Source organism: Dermacentor variabilis, chromosome 3 (assembly GCF_050947875.1).
Source record: "Dermacentor variabilis isolate Ectoservices chromosome 3, ASM5094787v1, whole genome shotgun sequence".
Classification (NCBI taxonomy): Eukaryota; Metazoa; Arthropoda; class Arachnida; order Ixodida; family Ixodidae; genus Dermacentor; species Dermacentor variabilis.
In genome coordinates, this window is record NC_134570.1 from 205,808,470 (window position 1) to 205,825,566 (window position 17,097).

The window sequence follows — 17,097 nt, forward strand, 5'->3', positions numbered from 1 at the left end:
ATTGTTGGGGATGAGTCGGGTATTTTCTACGCCATGTACGTAAACGCGAACTGATTTTGTTGGTAACGCCACCCATTCGCCACTTTCGCGCATTTCGCACCTACATGCGGTTCAGTTCAGTTGTTAAGTTTTATCACCCTAAGGGCCCCTTTCTGGGAGGCATTACATAAGGGGTGGGTGTTTGATTTTAATAACAAACAAGCGAGGGTGATCAATTAAGATTTAAGATGATCACTAAGACAATCTTGAAAAGTAGATGTTGAAGCGATGGTGGCAACGTTCCTGGGAAGGCCGCTCCAGTCTGTAGCTGCACGATACAAGAACGAGGCGGAAAAAGTAGTAGTACGCGATGATGGGCGAGCAACGTGAAATGGATGACTGGTGCGGTGAGATATGCGTGTGGCAGCTGTTATATAAGGTGGCTGATTTAGTGAAGAATGAAATATTTTATAATAAGGGGTGAGACTGGCAATGCAGTGACACAACGAAAGGGGCTGTAATTCTGATTTAGCTTTCAAAGATGAAACGCTGATGTCCGAGTATGAGCAGTGAATGAATCTAGCGGCGCGATCTTGAACTGACTTTAATCCATTGATTGAATACGCTTGGTGCGGGCTCCAGACAGCAGGTGAATATTATAATTTTGGTCTGATGAGTGGCTTATACGCGGGCAATTTTACATGTGGGGGGGGGGGGGGGGGGGTTCGCAGGGCGGAGATGGTTCTTTAAAAATTCGAGCATTTTATTTGATGCTAAAATGATGTTACTAATGTGGGTACGCCATGATAAATCACATGATAAGGTTGCTCCTAGATAATTATAACATGATAATTCAATCGGGATTTTAGCTATGGAATACTGGCAACGATGCGGACGAGAAAAGGACATAAGTTTGCATTTAGTAGGATTGAGGGACATTAGCCAGTTGTCACACCAATTAGGTAAGCTGTTAATAATTTCCTTAAGAGTAAGTTTATCATGAACGTTACTAATAGTGTGGTAAATGACACAGTCATCGGCGAACATTGAAATACTGCAGGAAACATGCTAGGGTAAATCGTTAATGTATATTAGGAATAAAAGATGGACCGAGGACAGTTCCTTGCAGCACGCCTGCTGTGACCGGAATGGTGTTAGACAGGTTTCTATTAACAAAGACTGACTGAGAACGATTGGTTAGAAATTGTTCAGTCCATTGAAGAATCTTAGGATGTAGGTTGAGCTTTGAAAGTTTTAGCAAAAGATGGCGGTGTGGAACTTTGTCCAAAGCTTGCGCGTATTTTAGAAACATGGCATCAGTCGGCAGGTTACGGTCAAGGTTAGTGTGAGCGTCGTGAAGGAAAAGCGCTGATTGCGTTTCGCAGGAGAGGCCCTTACGAAAGTCGTTTTGTCGAGAGTGGAATAAATTCCGTGAGTCCAGAAAGTTCATTATTTGTGAATATATGACTGTCCCATAATTCTACAGGGCCCACTAGTTAATGAAATGGGGCGATAATTTAGGGGTGAGTTTCTGTTACTTGTTTTCTACACGGGAACGACCTTCCCCGTTTTCCAGTCATCTAGAATGACTCTTGAGGAGAGTTACTGCGAAAAAAACAAAGGAAAATACGTGGTACAAATTCATTCTACATTTCGCAGAAGTTTTGAAATAATCAAGTCCAAACCGGCTGTTGATGACACTTTCATATTATCAATAATGGATGCTATGCCTTCTTTGAAAAATGTGATAGATGGCATGGATGCTTTTATGTTAACAGATAACTGTGATGGCGTTGTCAGTGACAAGTTCATGAGAGTCGTTAATTAGTATAATATCGTGAGTGTGCTTAGGATTTAATACTTGCCAAAATTTCCTGGGGTTGCTGATTAGTTATTTTGGTAAGTCATTGTTATAAAATGCGTGCTTGGCATTCCTAACGGCAAGTAAGTGTGATTTGTCACCATTGAAGCATTTTCCCAAGCGATCTGAGTGTCACTGTGTTTGGCTGAACGGAAAAGCTGTTTCTTTTTGTTTTCTAGTCGTTTTAGATGTGTAGTAAACCATGGCTTAGTGCCTATCTTATAAAAGGTGACCTTCGGAGTAAACATGTTAGTGAGCGCATTTAATCTGTTTTTGAATATGGACCAGTTTTCGTCTATACTGGGAGTCTAAAAATTAGATTCGTACTCGAAAAAAAAAGGGTTATGATCTTCGGTTATTGCATCATCATTTCTCTTATTGTAAAAGCATATTGTTTTCGCGAACGTTTGCCTTGAAGTGGAATTAAATGAGAACAGAGCATGTATGATTTTATGGCCGCTGATTTTTATGAGGAGGTCATTGATGGATGATAGGTTCTCAGGACTATTCGTTGGTATCAGATCTAGGGTGTTTGCAGTTTCTTGCTTAACGCGGTTTGGTTCTGAGACTAACTGACTGAGATTAAAATTTAAACATACACCAATACAATTCTTGGCCTCCGTGTGAGATGTTATTGAAGAAGTACCTAGATTCTGCCAGTCAATGTCCGAATAGTTAAAGTACCTGAAGAGGGGAATGCGCGCATTTGGGTAAGTGGCAACAAGTTGTGTTAGGCTATCGTTCAGATGCCGACAAAAATCAGGATTAGTCTATGGTGGCCTGTAGCAAACGCCAAGAAGCACTTTTACGGAAGGGGTTATTTTTTTATTAGGGCTTATTTATGAAAAATAAGCCCTAATGATTCGATTCCTGATGTAAAGTGTACAACTGATCATGATATACCTCGTTTAACTGCGATAAGAACACGGCCCCCTCCGCGATCCCTTTCGATAGTTACGGTACACGTGGAATTCGGGTAAGTCGGCTAAGAATTCGGCGTCTGAAATGTTATTGTTCAACGAAGTTTCGGTTAGTATCAATACGTTGCTCTATGATGATGAAACTACGTTCGATATGAGTTCGCGCTTTGAAAGAAAACTGCGAATGTTGGTGAATATCACGGAAAACGAAAGAAGATTGTTTAGTGCCAATCGCTGACGTTTTGCTGGTGCATGGGGATAGAAAGATTGCTGTACGATTTCTTTACCGGTGTCGAATGAAACATCGAAGATGTAATGTTTCGAGTCGATGTGAAGGGTCTTAAATCTCAATGAAAATTTTGCAAATGCAATTAGTTGTTACCATGCGTGTCGAACGCAATGCGAAAAGTGCTCCCCATTGCCAAAGTCAGTATTTTTTTATAGTTTATAGCTATTTGCTTCTTATTGCTTCTTTAGTTTTCTAACGCGTGCAATTCACGATGGTGGGACGATTCTTATCAACAGAATGACGACCGAGGCGATGAGCTCTTTCTAAGTCGCGAAGTTCCACGATTATTTCCAGATTATTTTGACAAAAGTTAATGACTGCTTCTTCAAATTCGACCCATGTCTCGCTGTTATTAGGGTCAGATATGTCGTAGAAAATTACGGTACTTTGACGTATGCTGTTTTCGGCGTCCTCTAGGCGGGTTTCTAATTTTTCAATTGTTTCAATCTTTTCAATGTCAATTCTTAGGGGAAGGAGAGCTTTGTGCTGTGTTTTTAGATCAGCCATTCGTTTGCAAAAGTCTGGTATTGTTTTATCAGTGGTACTTAGCTGGGCCTTGAGGCGCTGCACTTCTGTGATTAGCTGGGTTTGCCCTTTGGTTATGTTTTGAAGTCTGCCAGTACAGCATCATTTCTGTCAGGACCAGGGTTAGTTTCAATGTCTCCAGACAAAATGAGCAAAGAATAAATTACACACGCGCACTCAGCGGCAACGGGAAAGCAGCACTGCGGGCTCGGGAACTGCACCAGAACATAGTTACTTAATTTTTTAGCAAACAGAGTATATGATTTACTGACCCGCATCGCAAATATTGGCGGGTTAGACGGCTGCGTCGAGGTGCCGTCACCGAGCCGACGGAGCGGTGTCGGCGGCGGGTGCGCTTTTATGAGCTGGTTCATGTCGGCTGATGCAGTATTGCTATAAGACCTGGATATCAAAATTACACATGCTTGTAATTTGTCTTTTTCAGCTGACACTGTCCGGTGCCGCTTCGTGCGGGAACTGCTGCTGCTAAGTGGTGACGACGTTCGATGAACGCATAAAAAGCCCGGAACGAGCATATATATAGAGCGAAATAAACATTTCCTCATTTACAAGGCGTCTTGAGTGTACTTAACTAAATCGCATGTGGCACAGATTTTACGGAGGCATGTAAAGATCGTTCGCGATCATTTTCGATAAACAAAAAAATTCCGCGCTATGACTGCGGGCGGTTGAGCAGCGGAAGCAAACAAATAATAATAATAATAATAATGCCGTGCGGATTAGCACAGCCGACGTAACGCGGGCCAGCTAGAGTACAGAACGCGTGCGCCCAAACTCGAAACCGGAATGTGCTAGTCCCATACGCTGTACATTCAATGTGCACTACAGTCAGTTCGGTCGCTGGGCTCTTGGGTACGCGCTCTTGTTCAATGTCTTTCTCTATGCCTGGACCCTTATGACTGCCAGCAGCTCTTACGAAGCGATCAAGTGCATCATCTGGGGCGCTATAACTTAAATTTATTCTAAACTGTTCTATTCCTATTCGGAAATCAGCCCTTCAGGATTGGTAAAAAAAATTTCGGGCCACCCCCACTTCGGCTGCCTGTCCCGCCACGTCAGGAAAACCGCGGTAACTCCCCATCTGATACGATGTGCACACGTTGATTATACGTGATTAGGCCAAACGAAAGAAACGTAATTATTTCTTATTCGATGTTTTTTTACCATTAGCCCTCTGCCACTAGTTAAAAGGTTTCGGCCTGCGCCCACATAGCCTGTCTGTCACGCGACGTCACAAAACCGCTAAAGATCAGCGCGTCAAATTGACCTGTACGCGGTAAAGGAGCATGATTACGCCGAACTAAATTGAAATTTTTTTATGAATCGTTGGAGACTGCCTCGTTGCGAAAGAAAAAGGAGATGAATTCCCGCCAATCGCTCACGCACTGGCAACTCGCACCTGCTGGAGAACAGATTTATTTGAGTACAATAGAACTTTTTGCGTGCCTGTGTAAGGTTATCGAGCCTTTTCGGCACGTATACGACATCGCTCCGCAAATTCTGCTGAGGATCCGTTTTAGTGCCATTCCTAAGCTTCCATAGTGCGCTGTCGCTATTTTCAACCAGCCACCACAAGTTCAGTAAAAGCTAGCAGACCAATCGCAGACGCCGGCACCACCCTCCTCATTCGGTTATTTACTTTCACTGTGCTGGCTTGGTCCTATTGAAACTCTCTCCGCTTGAGCGTGCTGCTGGCCTCTTGTCAGACAATCAGGTAAGGACTAGGGTGGTTGCTTGAGCTAGTTAGTAATTCATGATCAAAAATAACGTACAGCGCGAAGGACAAGGACTGCGAAGACGAGGACTGGGATGTTGTCTTCGCAGTCCTTGTCCTTCGCGCTGTACGTTATTTTTCATCAGGATCACGTAAGGACAACCGCTCAATGTAGGCAATGTTATATGTTTTTAAAGCAAAAAAGATGGCCTCCTATAAACCAGGAGAGCGTTCGATTCGGCTGTTCAGGCAACGCTGCGGGTCACTGCTCGATGCTTGCGTCAGCGGCTACACCAGTTTCGCGTCAGATGTTTGTAATAAAAACAGATTGGAATAGTTTTACGTTACACGGCTACCTTACTTTACGTTTGGCCAGCGGCAAGCTCGGTTAAAGGCCGCCCAGCAAATTTTGTGAAATACAGAGCCAGCGTGACGCTTCGTGTTTGTCCTCGAATACAACGTTCAGCACGTGTTTCAAATTGACCGCTGTGCTTCTGTTTACCGAGAGACTGCCGCCGTTTGCCGGCAGACAGCGGCTGCGGTCGTAGGGAAATGGAGGACACGTCACACTTGGCACCAAGCAGCGGAGGTTCGATGAGCAAGGCCTTCCTGGCAGCCAGAGTTTTGCGTCGAGAGTCCTTCATTGCAGACTTCGGCGACATCTTGCCCTGCGAGTGTCGTCATAGGAATTGGTAACTTCATAGCCCCGCTGAAACTCCTCTTACCGTGTTCATGTTTCAAAGCGCCACTTCGCTTGAGGAGTCTTTTAAAGGGACACTAAAGGCGAATACTAAGTCTACTTGGACTGCTTAAATACCATTGCAGGAACCTCGCAACGCTGGTTTTGTGCCAAGAAAACACTTAGTTTATGACAAATTTGTATTTGAAGGGTCTGAATACCTTTTTCAAAATTCAAATCTCCCGCCACCCAATCGGGGGAGTGGTGAAGTTGCATACGCCATCACCGCCCTTTGGTGCTGCCGGTGAGTAAAACTGCGCCTGACAGACGCCGGCACCGAGCCACGACAAAGAGGCGGATTCACTGCTGCAGCTTCTTTTCGGTCAAGTGGCACAGATCGTTCGGACATCCCGCGACATCTCATGGAAGTTGAATTCTCTGCTACTTGCAGTTTGTCCGAGTTTCGTCAGCCAGAAAAACCAGCGCAGCTCTACGCGATCAGGAAAGTGCTGAAACACAAAAGCGTGGGCTGAAAACGAAACCTTTCGACAGCCCGCGTCCTTTTCAACGGTAATTTCAATGAGTTGTTTTTTCTTAACATGAAATGGAATTGGACAAGTAGCATTTTATTTCATCTTATAATACAATACTAGGATGTTTTTTTGCAACGAGTAGTTGAGTACCAGTGACAGAATTTAAGTGAGGAGTGCTTTCGTCATCGGGCAAGTACCTGAATGTCCCGGGGGAGTCTGTAATCCTGTCCTGTATTTACCTCGATTTCTCGATTAATAAGGATTGATTCGCTATAATATTGATGCCTTAGAGATTCTCGAGCACCAATCTATTGCTTTAGTTTGACTTAGTATTTTCCTTTATTGTCCCTTTCAGTTTCTATATACGTGAAAAAATTTCGTCTCTGTTCACTGTAGTCTGAACGTGGTAGGGTAGAGCTCCTGTTTTTAAGATTTCATTATTCTAATTTTATTTTATTTATCAATTTAAGGATACCTTATAGAGTCACCGTGGAGCATAGTGTAGAAAGGGGTGGTACAGTAAAGGCATATATACAGATCAAAATACATCGACACTTCGAGAAAATAAAAGAACAATCACCCCACTGAGATGCACTCACATACAGCATAAGAGCAAGGGGTAGTAAGGATAGTAATTTCAAGTGCAAAGGCTATAACGAAAAACAAAATGAGAACCATAACTAAAAGAACACTGCTATGGAGAATAAAAAAATATCACTAAATATATCTTTTCCGTAAGAAGCATGAAGAAAGGTCGACATATTGGCAACAGTACTATGAGCAAGGGCATGTGAGGGCGGCAAATAGGAAACATTGGGTTCGGGAGCATAGATATACATATTCTTTTGAAGACTTACGCAGGCTTTCGTGCGAGCTTGCTTTAATACAAAGGTTGTACGGGAGCTCATGCCGCAAGCGGTCGTGGAAGAGCCGACAAGTGTGCCAGCCTAAAGTTGTTATGCAGCGTGTGTAAGTTCCATAGGCGAGGCAAAGGTGCAATGAGGATATTATACTGCTATGAACAAATTTCGAGGATAAAAGAGCAATGTCAGAGCGAGTAATTAACAGGCTGAAGTGAAAGGTCATGTTTAATTTCTATTATGCTGGATGAGTAGCGGTAATCATCCGCATTAAACCAACTGGTTTTTTTTCTGAAAGGCTTCTAACATGTTGAAAAGATATTGTTGATACGGTGACCAAATAAAAGAGGTCAACTCAAGCTGCGGAAGAACAAAAGTGGCATAAGCCTGTATACGTACACTAGAGGGAGAATTCTGTATATTAAGGCGTAAACAACCCAATGATCTTGATGCATTATCACAGGTGAAAGTAATGTGTGATCACCAAAAAAGATTCGGAATTAGGTTGGCGCATTGGTACTTGTACTAAGTAGTACGTTCCACAATATTATTACCAGTTTTACATAGGCCGCTAGACTTATTTAGTTTACGGCTAAATCTTGCAAGTTTGCTCTTGGAAACTTTTAAAGTCAGCAAACAGGCTTTACACCACTCATAAATACCCTGTGGAAGGGCCAAGTGATCGCTAGTTGTAAATGGGACGATAAATAATAAAATCATTAGCAAACATGTTCACAAGGTGATAGGTTTTCAGATAAGTCATTATGAGGATGAAAAAAGTAAGTAGCCTAGGACGCTGCCTTGGGGTATCCTAGAGGAAACGTAACAAAGTGATGAAGAATAGTACCTAAGTGCAGTAAATTGCTTTCGACTTGTGGGAAAATTACGGAGCCGCGGTAACGTAAGATAATCTAGTTTTAACGCAGATAGTTTTAAAAGGAAACGGCAGTCAGCTGCAGGATCAAATGCCTTAGCAAATTGAAAGGATATGCAATCTTTCTGAATCTTACGTTTCCTGTTACAATGCAGGTCAATCATAAATTCAAAGTGTTTAGTCTCGCAGGAAGAACCCCTGCTGACCCCATGATTTTTACCAAAAATCCTCTTATATTCTAAATGAACGTAACTGGGAGAGGCTATTTTATGGTCGAACATTTTGCAACAAATGCATTTTAAAGAAATGGGGTGGAAGTTTCCAGCCCAATCCTTATTTCCACTTCTATCTACTGGCACCACCTTCGCTCTCTTCCTGTTGGTGGCTAACTATGCAATAAATAATGACTGTCGAAAGAAGTGGAATAAAATTCTCCTTGAGTCTGATTCTTTAATATTTTGGAATTATTGGTAGTACCAGAAGGCATTCTAACGCTGTCTATTATTTTAGAAATACCTTGGCCTAATTTCAATAGGTGCATGTAGGGGTTACCTCAATTAAGAATTTTGGGAAGATTCAAGTCATCTTCACTAGTGAAGACGGAAGAATGAGTTGAACGCGTATGGACACTCATTGTCGATGATATATAGGCATGCTTTCATAGTGCAAGGAAAGGTGCCAACTGTCGCAATCTGGACATGCTTTACCGAACTTCTTCGAATTATTCTTAAGTTAGGATACAAAGTGTTGAGAAAAATATTTTGCTAGGCAGCCGATATTGCATGACAGCATGACTGCATTCCTCATACTTATCCCAAGCAAACGGCAAACGAAAACTTATCGCTGTCTTATAAAGCCGCTTACGTTCTGTTTCTGAACCGGCGGGAGCCATAGTAAACTACGGATTAGTTTGATCATTCACTGCGTTACCAAAGGGACATGCTTCTTAACAACGTCGAAATTTTATTTCTGAAGAGAACCTAGTTTTCTTCAAATGAGCGACGTAAGAAAATGGTAATAACACGTTATCAAAAAAGCTATAGAGTTCCGCGTCAATGGTGTTCTAGTTGGCTTTCTTATAACCTCTTTTTTTTCTGTATATACAGTTTCTACCAGAAAGGGCTACATAGCAATAGTTGGTTCTAGTAATTTGTGGTCACTGAACGCATCTAAATAATCCGAGCCGCGATATTGGAAAAAGTTCCTCTAAGGTTAATGAAGTCTGGGTAGGAATATTAGCAATACCCCGAAAAATTAAGTCAACAGCAGTTAACTTCGCGGAAAGAGAATTGGTTATTTTTCTATAGTCCTGCAGCTTTGCAATCCAAGATGTCACGTTTAAATGAATACTTTGACAGTTCTTGAAATATTTATTGTTTACTACGGATCTAAAGTAATAGTTAAAGTTACTTTGAGTTGCAAAAAAGGACAGTAAAATACTCCAAACCGTTTGCATTCTCGTAACGCATACATGCATTTTTTTTAGGTTTTGCACAACTGAGCTGAGACGTACTGTATATGGGATACAATGTAAAGATGCTCCAGACTTAAGCAGTGACGTCGAGTCATAGACAAACATGTAGTACGAGCATACTGAAATATCAATGAGAAACGTTGCAGCACAGCACAGCGCCGCTAGGGGCAATGAAAATGGAGGAAAGTAAGATATGTACTACAACAGAGCAATGTGTCTGTCGTCCGCGCCTCACAAGGGAAGAAGAAAGGAGGAAAAATGAATTTAAAGAAGAAACAAGAAAAGGAAGAAAGAAGGCCGCTGCAAGAAACACGTTGACAAATGTAATAAATTCAGCCTCTGCATTAAGACGAAAATAAAATGGTGGCGTTTAACCTCTACAACGTACCCCGAGTTTTTAGTGCTGCCATACAGCAGGGCTCTCGGTAAATTTGGAACTGCGGCTCTTTGACGAGCAACGAAGTATGAGCGTCGTGCATTTCGCCTTCAACCGAGATGCGGCCGCCACGGCCGTAAACCGAACACGTCATCCCCTAACAGGCAGCAGAAGAGCCACTGAGCCACTGCGGTAGGTCCATGAACAGAAACGCTGCCAAAACATGACTTAAAATACTCTAATTTACAGAAAATAAAGTGCAGTGAAGCAGACGAACACGCACGCCGAGAGCACTGTCGTCGCCAGTCACTGATGCACGAGGCTTGAGCTGCTGGCACCCATTGGTTGTGTTTACTGCCCGCGCCTCGACTGCTCAGCGGTACGAAGGAAACCCTCATTACAACTGTTGATTGTACGGGATAGCCAGCGGTAATACAGATTTCTAAATTTTTAGCTGTTTTCATAGCACACGGTTGTCATCGATAGGACCGGGAACAACTAAGTTTTTTCAAGCGTCTGCAGAGGCTAAACACAGAGGCCAGCCATGAAAGTGCCCACCGACACTGAAACATTAAGATGAAAACTTGTTTTTATGTATCAAGTTCCTACATTTGAGCCTATGCATCACGACTTATCGTTATTAAAAAAAATCGCGGTTTACTTTCATTTGGATGACAGATTGCGATCTACGCATGACGCTTGTCCGTTTATATTGTCCAAAGATCCCGATAGCCTATTTGAAAAGCAGAATACGCCAACAGTGGCAAAAAAATGAAGTTTATTTTGCCTACCATTCCACAGTTAGACCTAGTTTGGTGGGGCGGTCGCTAGTGCGTTATCGATTGGTAAATTCGCATTCACTCAAAAATGTTAGACGCTACCAGCGGTGGAATGCGAACTTGTGTGCCTCGGCGCAGCAATCCGATGGTCTAACCAGGATCATTAGATAAATCATTTTTTTATTTGTGGATTTAGCCCACAACTGCCCTTTCTGTCCTCGTTCCTGGTATTTATTACTATAGTATACGTACTTGCGTAAGGTATTTACATTGCGGCCAAAACAGTCATAGCCGCGTCTACAAGCACAAAACAAACCTCTCTCTATACAGTTATTACCGTAAACAGTTCTCTAAAAGGGAGGCAGATACTACACTGCATCAACAATGCATACCAGCCTGCTTGGAAATCTGTTTGACCATAAAAGTTATAACCGCTTTTTTTTTGTATAGGTCTCTCATGCCAACAGAAACTAGCTCTTTTCTATGGTCGCTGCGTGTTGATGATTGTGATACTGTGGCACATACGCACAACATGGGGATCAGCCAAGTTGCGTGTCCAATTGTTGATTATGGTTGGATGGTTCATTTGGGTTTAATGGCACAAAGAGAACTAAGACCCTACTGCGCCAGTCACGAGACAAAAAAAAACGCAACGTTAGAGCAGGTAAACCTGGATTACATTACACTTGGTTTAAATAACCAGTGTTGTCTAAAAAAATGAAGAGGTTAGTAAATGGTACTACGGAGTCATCTGCCAGTAATAGGACAGGGTGTAATGGTATTTGTAAATTATACAGGTTGTGTAAAAACTTCCGTCTCTGTGTATCATTGTGTGGACATTTTACTAGGATGTGCATGACTGTAACAGGTTCACGGCATTTTTCGCAAGATGGCGGGTTTTCTTTTCCAAGGAGCGAATAGTGCGTCAGAAGTGTGTGTCCCATTCGAAGTCGACACAATATCACCTCATGGAACCGTTGCTGGGGCGCTATAATGTAAAGCTATTCGAAACTTTTCTATTCGAATTCTGCAATCAGCTTTCCGCAATTGGTCCAAAACCTTTTTTAAACCACGCCCACTTGCGTGTCTCTCACGTGACGTTACCTAAACCGCGATAGCTCCCCATCTGATATGCGTGAACACACTGATTACGCATAACTGGAAAGAACAAAAGAAAAATAGTTATTTATAATTCGACACATTTTCACCATTAGCCCTCTTTCTGCCCAGTACCGAAAGGAATAAAAGATGGCTGCCATCCATGGCTCAGGCACTGGCTAGTCGCACCTGCCGGAGAGCATGGGTTTGTTTGCATACAATAAAGCTTTTTGCGTGGCAGTGTAACATTCGCGACCTCGTTTTACCAACTATTTTTTGCTGTGGATCCGTTGTAGCGGAATTCCTAAACTTCCGCTGCATGCCATCACGGTTTTCGAACAGACAGCGTAAGATAACTAAGGGGAGCAGGCCAATCACAGACGCCGGCACCACCCTCTTCATTCGGTTATCAATTTTCAATTCACTGGCTCGGCCCTATCGAATCCCTTTCTGCTAGAGCGTGATCCTCGCCTCTTGTCAACGGATTAGATAAAACATGCCGCTCAGTGTAGGCAATGTTATTCGTTTTTAAAGCAAACAAACGTGAACTCCTGTAAACGAGAAGAGCATTTGATTGGTCTGTAGAGACAACCCTGCAGGTCACCGCCCAATGCTTGCGTCAGCGGTCACGCAAATTTGAGGACTTCCGCTCGCCAATTACAGTTTAATAAGATATAGCTTGTTGCTTAAACAATGGTCCCATTCTTGTTGCCATTTTGACGTCAAGGCCTTCCGAATCGCATTGATATTATCTTTATATGAAAGTGTTGCGTTTGTTATGTTTTTGTACGCTGCCATTGATGCGCATCTATCTGCTACTTCATTACCTGGTATCCAAACATGTCTTGGTACACCGCAAAACCTAATTCATCCGCCGCATTTGTTTGACGTCAATGTGTTTAATATATTCCATAGCAGCGGTTCACGTTCCAATTTCACGTGTAGAGCCTTGAGTATGCATAATGAATCGGTGTACATGGTTGTTTTCGTATTTATCAGCGATGATCTTTTGAACTACCGTCCATATTGCGTACACTTGGGCTGTGTATAGAGACGCGTGCTGTGGTAATCGAATACTTGTTTCCAAGTTTTCTGTTACGGCCCCCTTTTCTTGTTTTAGAGCCATCGGTATAAAACTTCATGTGACTTTTGTATTTGTCATGAAGGGCGCGGCATTCTTGTATAATGTGTTTGTTTGGGGTGTCTCTCTTATTTAAATGTGTTAGTGTCCAGTCACATAACAGTGTGAAATCGCACCATGGGGGCACACGTTGTGGCTTTCTGGCAACCTGGAGGACTTCGTGATGAACGTCATGATCCTCACGATATTTCTAGTATCGCAGGATGCGCGGCCTTATCATGTTCGCTTTATTTGTGTAGTGTAAGCGAGAGCTGCACTGTGTGACGATGTTGTAGCATATGTGTTGTGGTGCGGAATGGATTTGTAGTACGTAGGAAAGAGTTAGTAGCGTTCTGCTCTGCTGTAAAGGGGGCCCATTACAGTCAACGTATAAACACTACACAGGTGATGTACTGCAAGCACTGCTTGCCAGTCGTAGTCCGAGGTTATGAACTGAGTCAAGTCGTCTCATGTAAGACTGTCTGGATGAACCACATGTGATGCTACCATAGTGTAATATGCTGCACACTAAAGTACGGTAAATATGCAGCAAGCATTTGCGGTGAGAGCCCGAGCACTTCCGGGACAAGACTTTGAGGATGTTAAGTGCATCGTTCTCTTTAATTTAAGAATATTTATATGCTCGAGAAGTTCAAGTTTTTTTATCAAACAGCATCCAGAAACTTGTGTCCTTGTTTTACCGGCAGTGTGACTTCCTGTAGATTAAGTACAGGACCTCATTGTAGGTCTCTTTATTGGGAAATAATTGCACTAATAGTTTTTTTCACTTGAGAAGCGAAAACCATTTTCAGATGCCCACTGCGTGAGTTTGTTTACCGCAACTGCGATTTGCCCTTCACAGGTTCCCAAGTTCAATGTACCACACGCAATTTGTAGGTCATCCACACATAATGAGTGCATTACCGAGAGCGGAATTACTTTATTGACTGAAGACTGAGAACACATTCGTTTCACCACAAACATCGTTGTGCTTAATACACATTCCTGTGGAACACCATTTTCCTGAATGAATACGCGTGACAGCATCGTTCCTAAACGCACTTGGAATTTTCGGTCGGTCATGAAATCGGCTAGACATTTGAGCATTCTACCACGAATTCTTAAATCCGCTAAGTCCCTTAAAATACCAATCCTCCATGTGTGTCGTGCGCCTTTTCTAGATCGAAGAAAACCGTGAGACAGTATGGCTTGTGTAGAAAGGCCGCACGTATCTCGTGTTCTAGCCGGACTAGATAATCTGTTGTAGAACAACCTACCTTGTACGCACACTGATGATTATCCGGCAGGTTCTCGGTTTCAAGGACGTATGTCAATGTGATGTCTATAATGCTTCATAAGACTTGGAAATACAGCTTGTAAGGGCTGTAGGTCTGTAGCTGGTTGCTTGTGTAGAATGCTTTCCATCTTGCAGGAAACGCATTACATTGGATCATAATAGCATTTAAAATTATGATGATGATGAGGTATATATCCTGCCAACGCCAACTATAGCTTTAAGATGATCGCCGCGTGTTGCTATTGAACACGATTTCCATAGTGTGACCCATAACCGCGGCGGGGGTTGTCAAAAAAGTGGGACATACACATCATTCCAACGCCAACGAGCTATTTGGCATGATCACTGCATGTTGGTGATGATTTTGATTTCCATACTATGCCACATACCAACAACGGTGGGCTGTTCAAGAAGCGGCTAGTAAATTTAAAATAAATCAGAAGAAGGTAACGAACGCAAGCCTATGGAATATTTATCACATTGCTAGCACTGATAGGGGAGAGCACACGCACGCACATTTCCTTCACACCAAGGGCACAGGAATGAAATGGCAAATTTATATCCTCTCATCATTCGTTTCAAGAAAGCTGTGCTTCATATAGATGCCAACAGGTACACCAGATCTGCATTTTTTTATACACGGACGCAAAGAGTAATATTAGAGAAACGTAGCCGGATGTGGAATATTACTGTTTTACTGTGGGGAGTTGGGAATCCGCGGTACACATTTTGCTGGAATGTCCAGGGGACAGAAACGAAAGGACCTCTTATGCGACTATATAATGGGGTCTGTTTCCCGCGCATCACTAGATGTAGGAAGCCTAGTAGGTTCATTGAAACATCCAGCCAAAGATGTTATTTTTTCATTTCTTCAGGAGATTACCATAATATACGAGCGCTAGCATATTTACATCTTGCCATCACTTTCTTCAAAATAATTCATTTTCTTCCATTATTTTCTCTTACTGGAATTTTTTTCTACGTCCTTTCTCTCCCCGATACGTTTCTCAAGGCAGTGTAGCATGTAGTACGTGCGCTTAATTATAAGTTAGCAGAAATCTCCACATTTCCTCAAAGAGCTTTTTCTCTCTCAGACGCTAATAATTCAGAAAAAGAAATAATTGAAGAAGATCTCAAGTGTAAAAACAGTGTCATCTATTTTTTTTTTAAAGGACCAACGATGTGCGCCTACCGTCGTTGGCTGAGCAGGGCGTTCCTCATTCTTCCAGATTGGAGCTTGCGACTCTCGTGCCAGAACTGGCGCATCGGTGTTCAGTGGGATCATCTTCTTCGTGGACTGCTTGGTCTGCACGCAGTGAAAGCCCAACTCAACAATTCAGCAAGCGTGCCAAACGAATACAGAACATCTAGCAAACTGCCGTGTACAGTAGTGTCCGCAGCCAAATAAATGCAAGGAACAAAAGTGACAACAAGGAAGTCGGCGATGCTTCACTATAATACCATTGGCGCAAGACAAGGCGAGGCTACGGGAGCTATAAACAATGCAGCTGCAACATTACAATGCGTACCTCTACAGGATTACACGCGATGAGTAGATGAAGCTCCCCTTGAGTAGCTGGGCACCACAACTATCGTTTTCCTTTTGGCTCATGCTCGCATGCCTTTTGTAATGTTACAGCTACGTACTTTCTGTGCCGTGCAGAGCTGTGAGTTAGCGCCTGTCCTATCTCCTTCCTTGTCCTATAGTTGGCTTGTATTACCGTCTTCAAATAAAACTTCGCCTGAACATAGCACGTTAGCTAAGTTTTATATTCATGCATTTTGTTATTTTAAATCTGAAGTCTAGCGAAGGTTCCCTTGCGCAGGTCACATCGTGTAATGCCTCCGGCAACGCTGTTACCGCCATATCAATGGCAAATTGCAGAATATAACACAACGTTTCTTGAATACGCGAAGCATGCTCTGGAAATACACATCCGCGTCAATTTTCTCTAACTTCAGACAAGATACTGTTGCCCGGAATTTTACACCGATGAATCAAATTCACATGCTGGCCTATCTCATGCGGCAGTCAGTCCCTCCTTTTCGGAATCCGATGCCCTGCACCCAGAAACAGGTATATTTGCGGCTGATGCATTTGCACTATTCTCTGTAGCAAAACATATCCGCAAAATGAATCTTCAAAAAACAGTTATATTGACTGATTCTTTGAGCATTGTAAAGGTATAATTTCACCGCGTAAACATAAAACGCCTGGGCTAAATGAGTGCTATACATTGCTGTGCAGACCATATACGTCTAACCAGCTCGCCACAATATTCTGGTACCTGGTCACAGCGGTATTGTGCGCAACATGCTGGCAAATGAAACTGCCGCTTACCTAGCTAGAATGGTGAACTCATCTTCTATAGCTGTCCCTGTGAAAGCCTTGGAGCCTTTCTTGCGGAAAAGTCTTAGAGTGAATGGCCAGCGCTTATGGGACGCTCATATACTTAATAAAGACCACGTCATTAAGCCACAGTTAGGAAATCGGCCACCCATTAAAAAAAATACGGCGAACTGAGGTCATTTCCTGCCGTCTTACTATTGGCCACATGTATGGCACACTCACCTGTTGGCAGGTAATGAATCTCTTATGTGCAGTAAATGTGGCCAGACGCTGAATACTTCATGGTGTTAGAACCACAAGCAATTTTTTCCATTAGCATATTGTCGCGACTTCAGTCAACACAGGTTT

At 42.8% G+C, this 17,097-nt stretch overlaps 1 protein-coding gene across 1 annotated transcript in view; it reads right to left on the minus strand.

Annotated features, from left to right (window-relative positions):
* LOC142574404 (uncharacterized) overlaps positions 1-17,097 on the minus strand; it is a 155,333-nt gene that overhangs the window by 14,826 nt on the left and 123,410 nt on the right. Inside the window, exons 4-5 of the mRNA XM_075683495.1 lie at positions 15,592-15,705; positions 5,812-5,977 (exon numbers count right to left, since the gene is read on the minus strand). Of these exons, the coding sequence (XP_075539610.1) occupies positions 5,812-5,977; positions 15,592-15,705 (280 nt within the window). The remainder of the gene's footprint in view (positions 1-5,811; positions 5,978-15,591; positions 15,706-17,097) is intronic.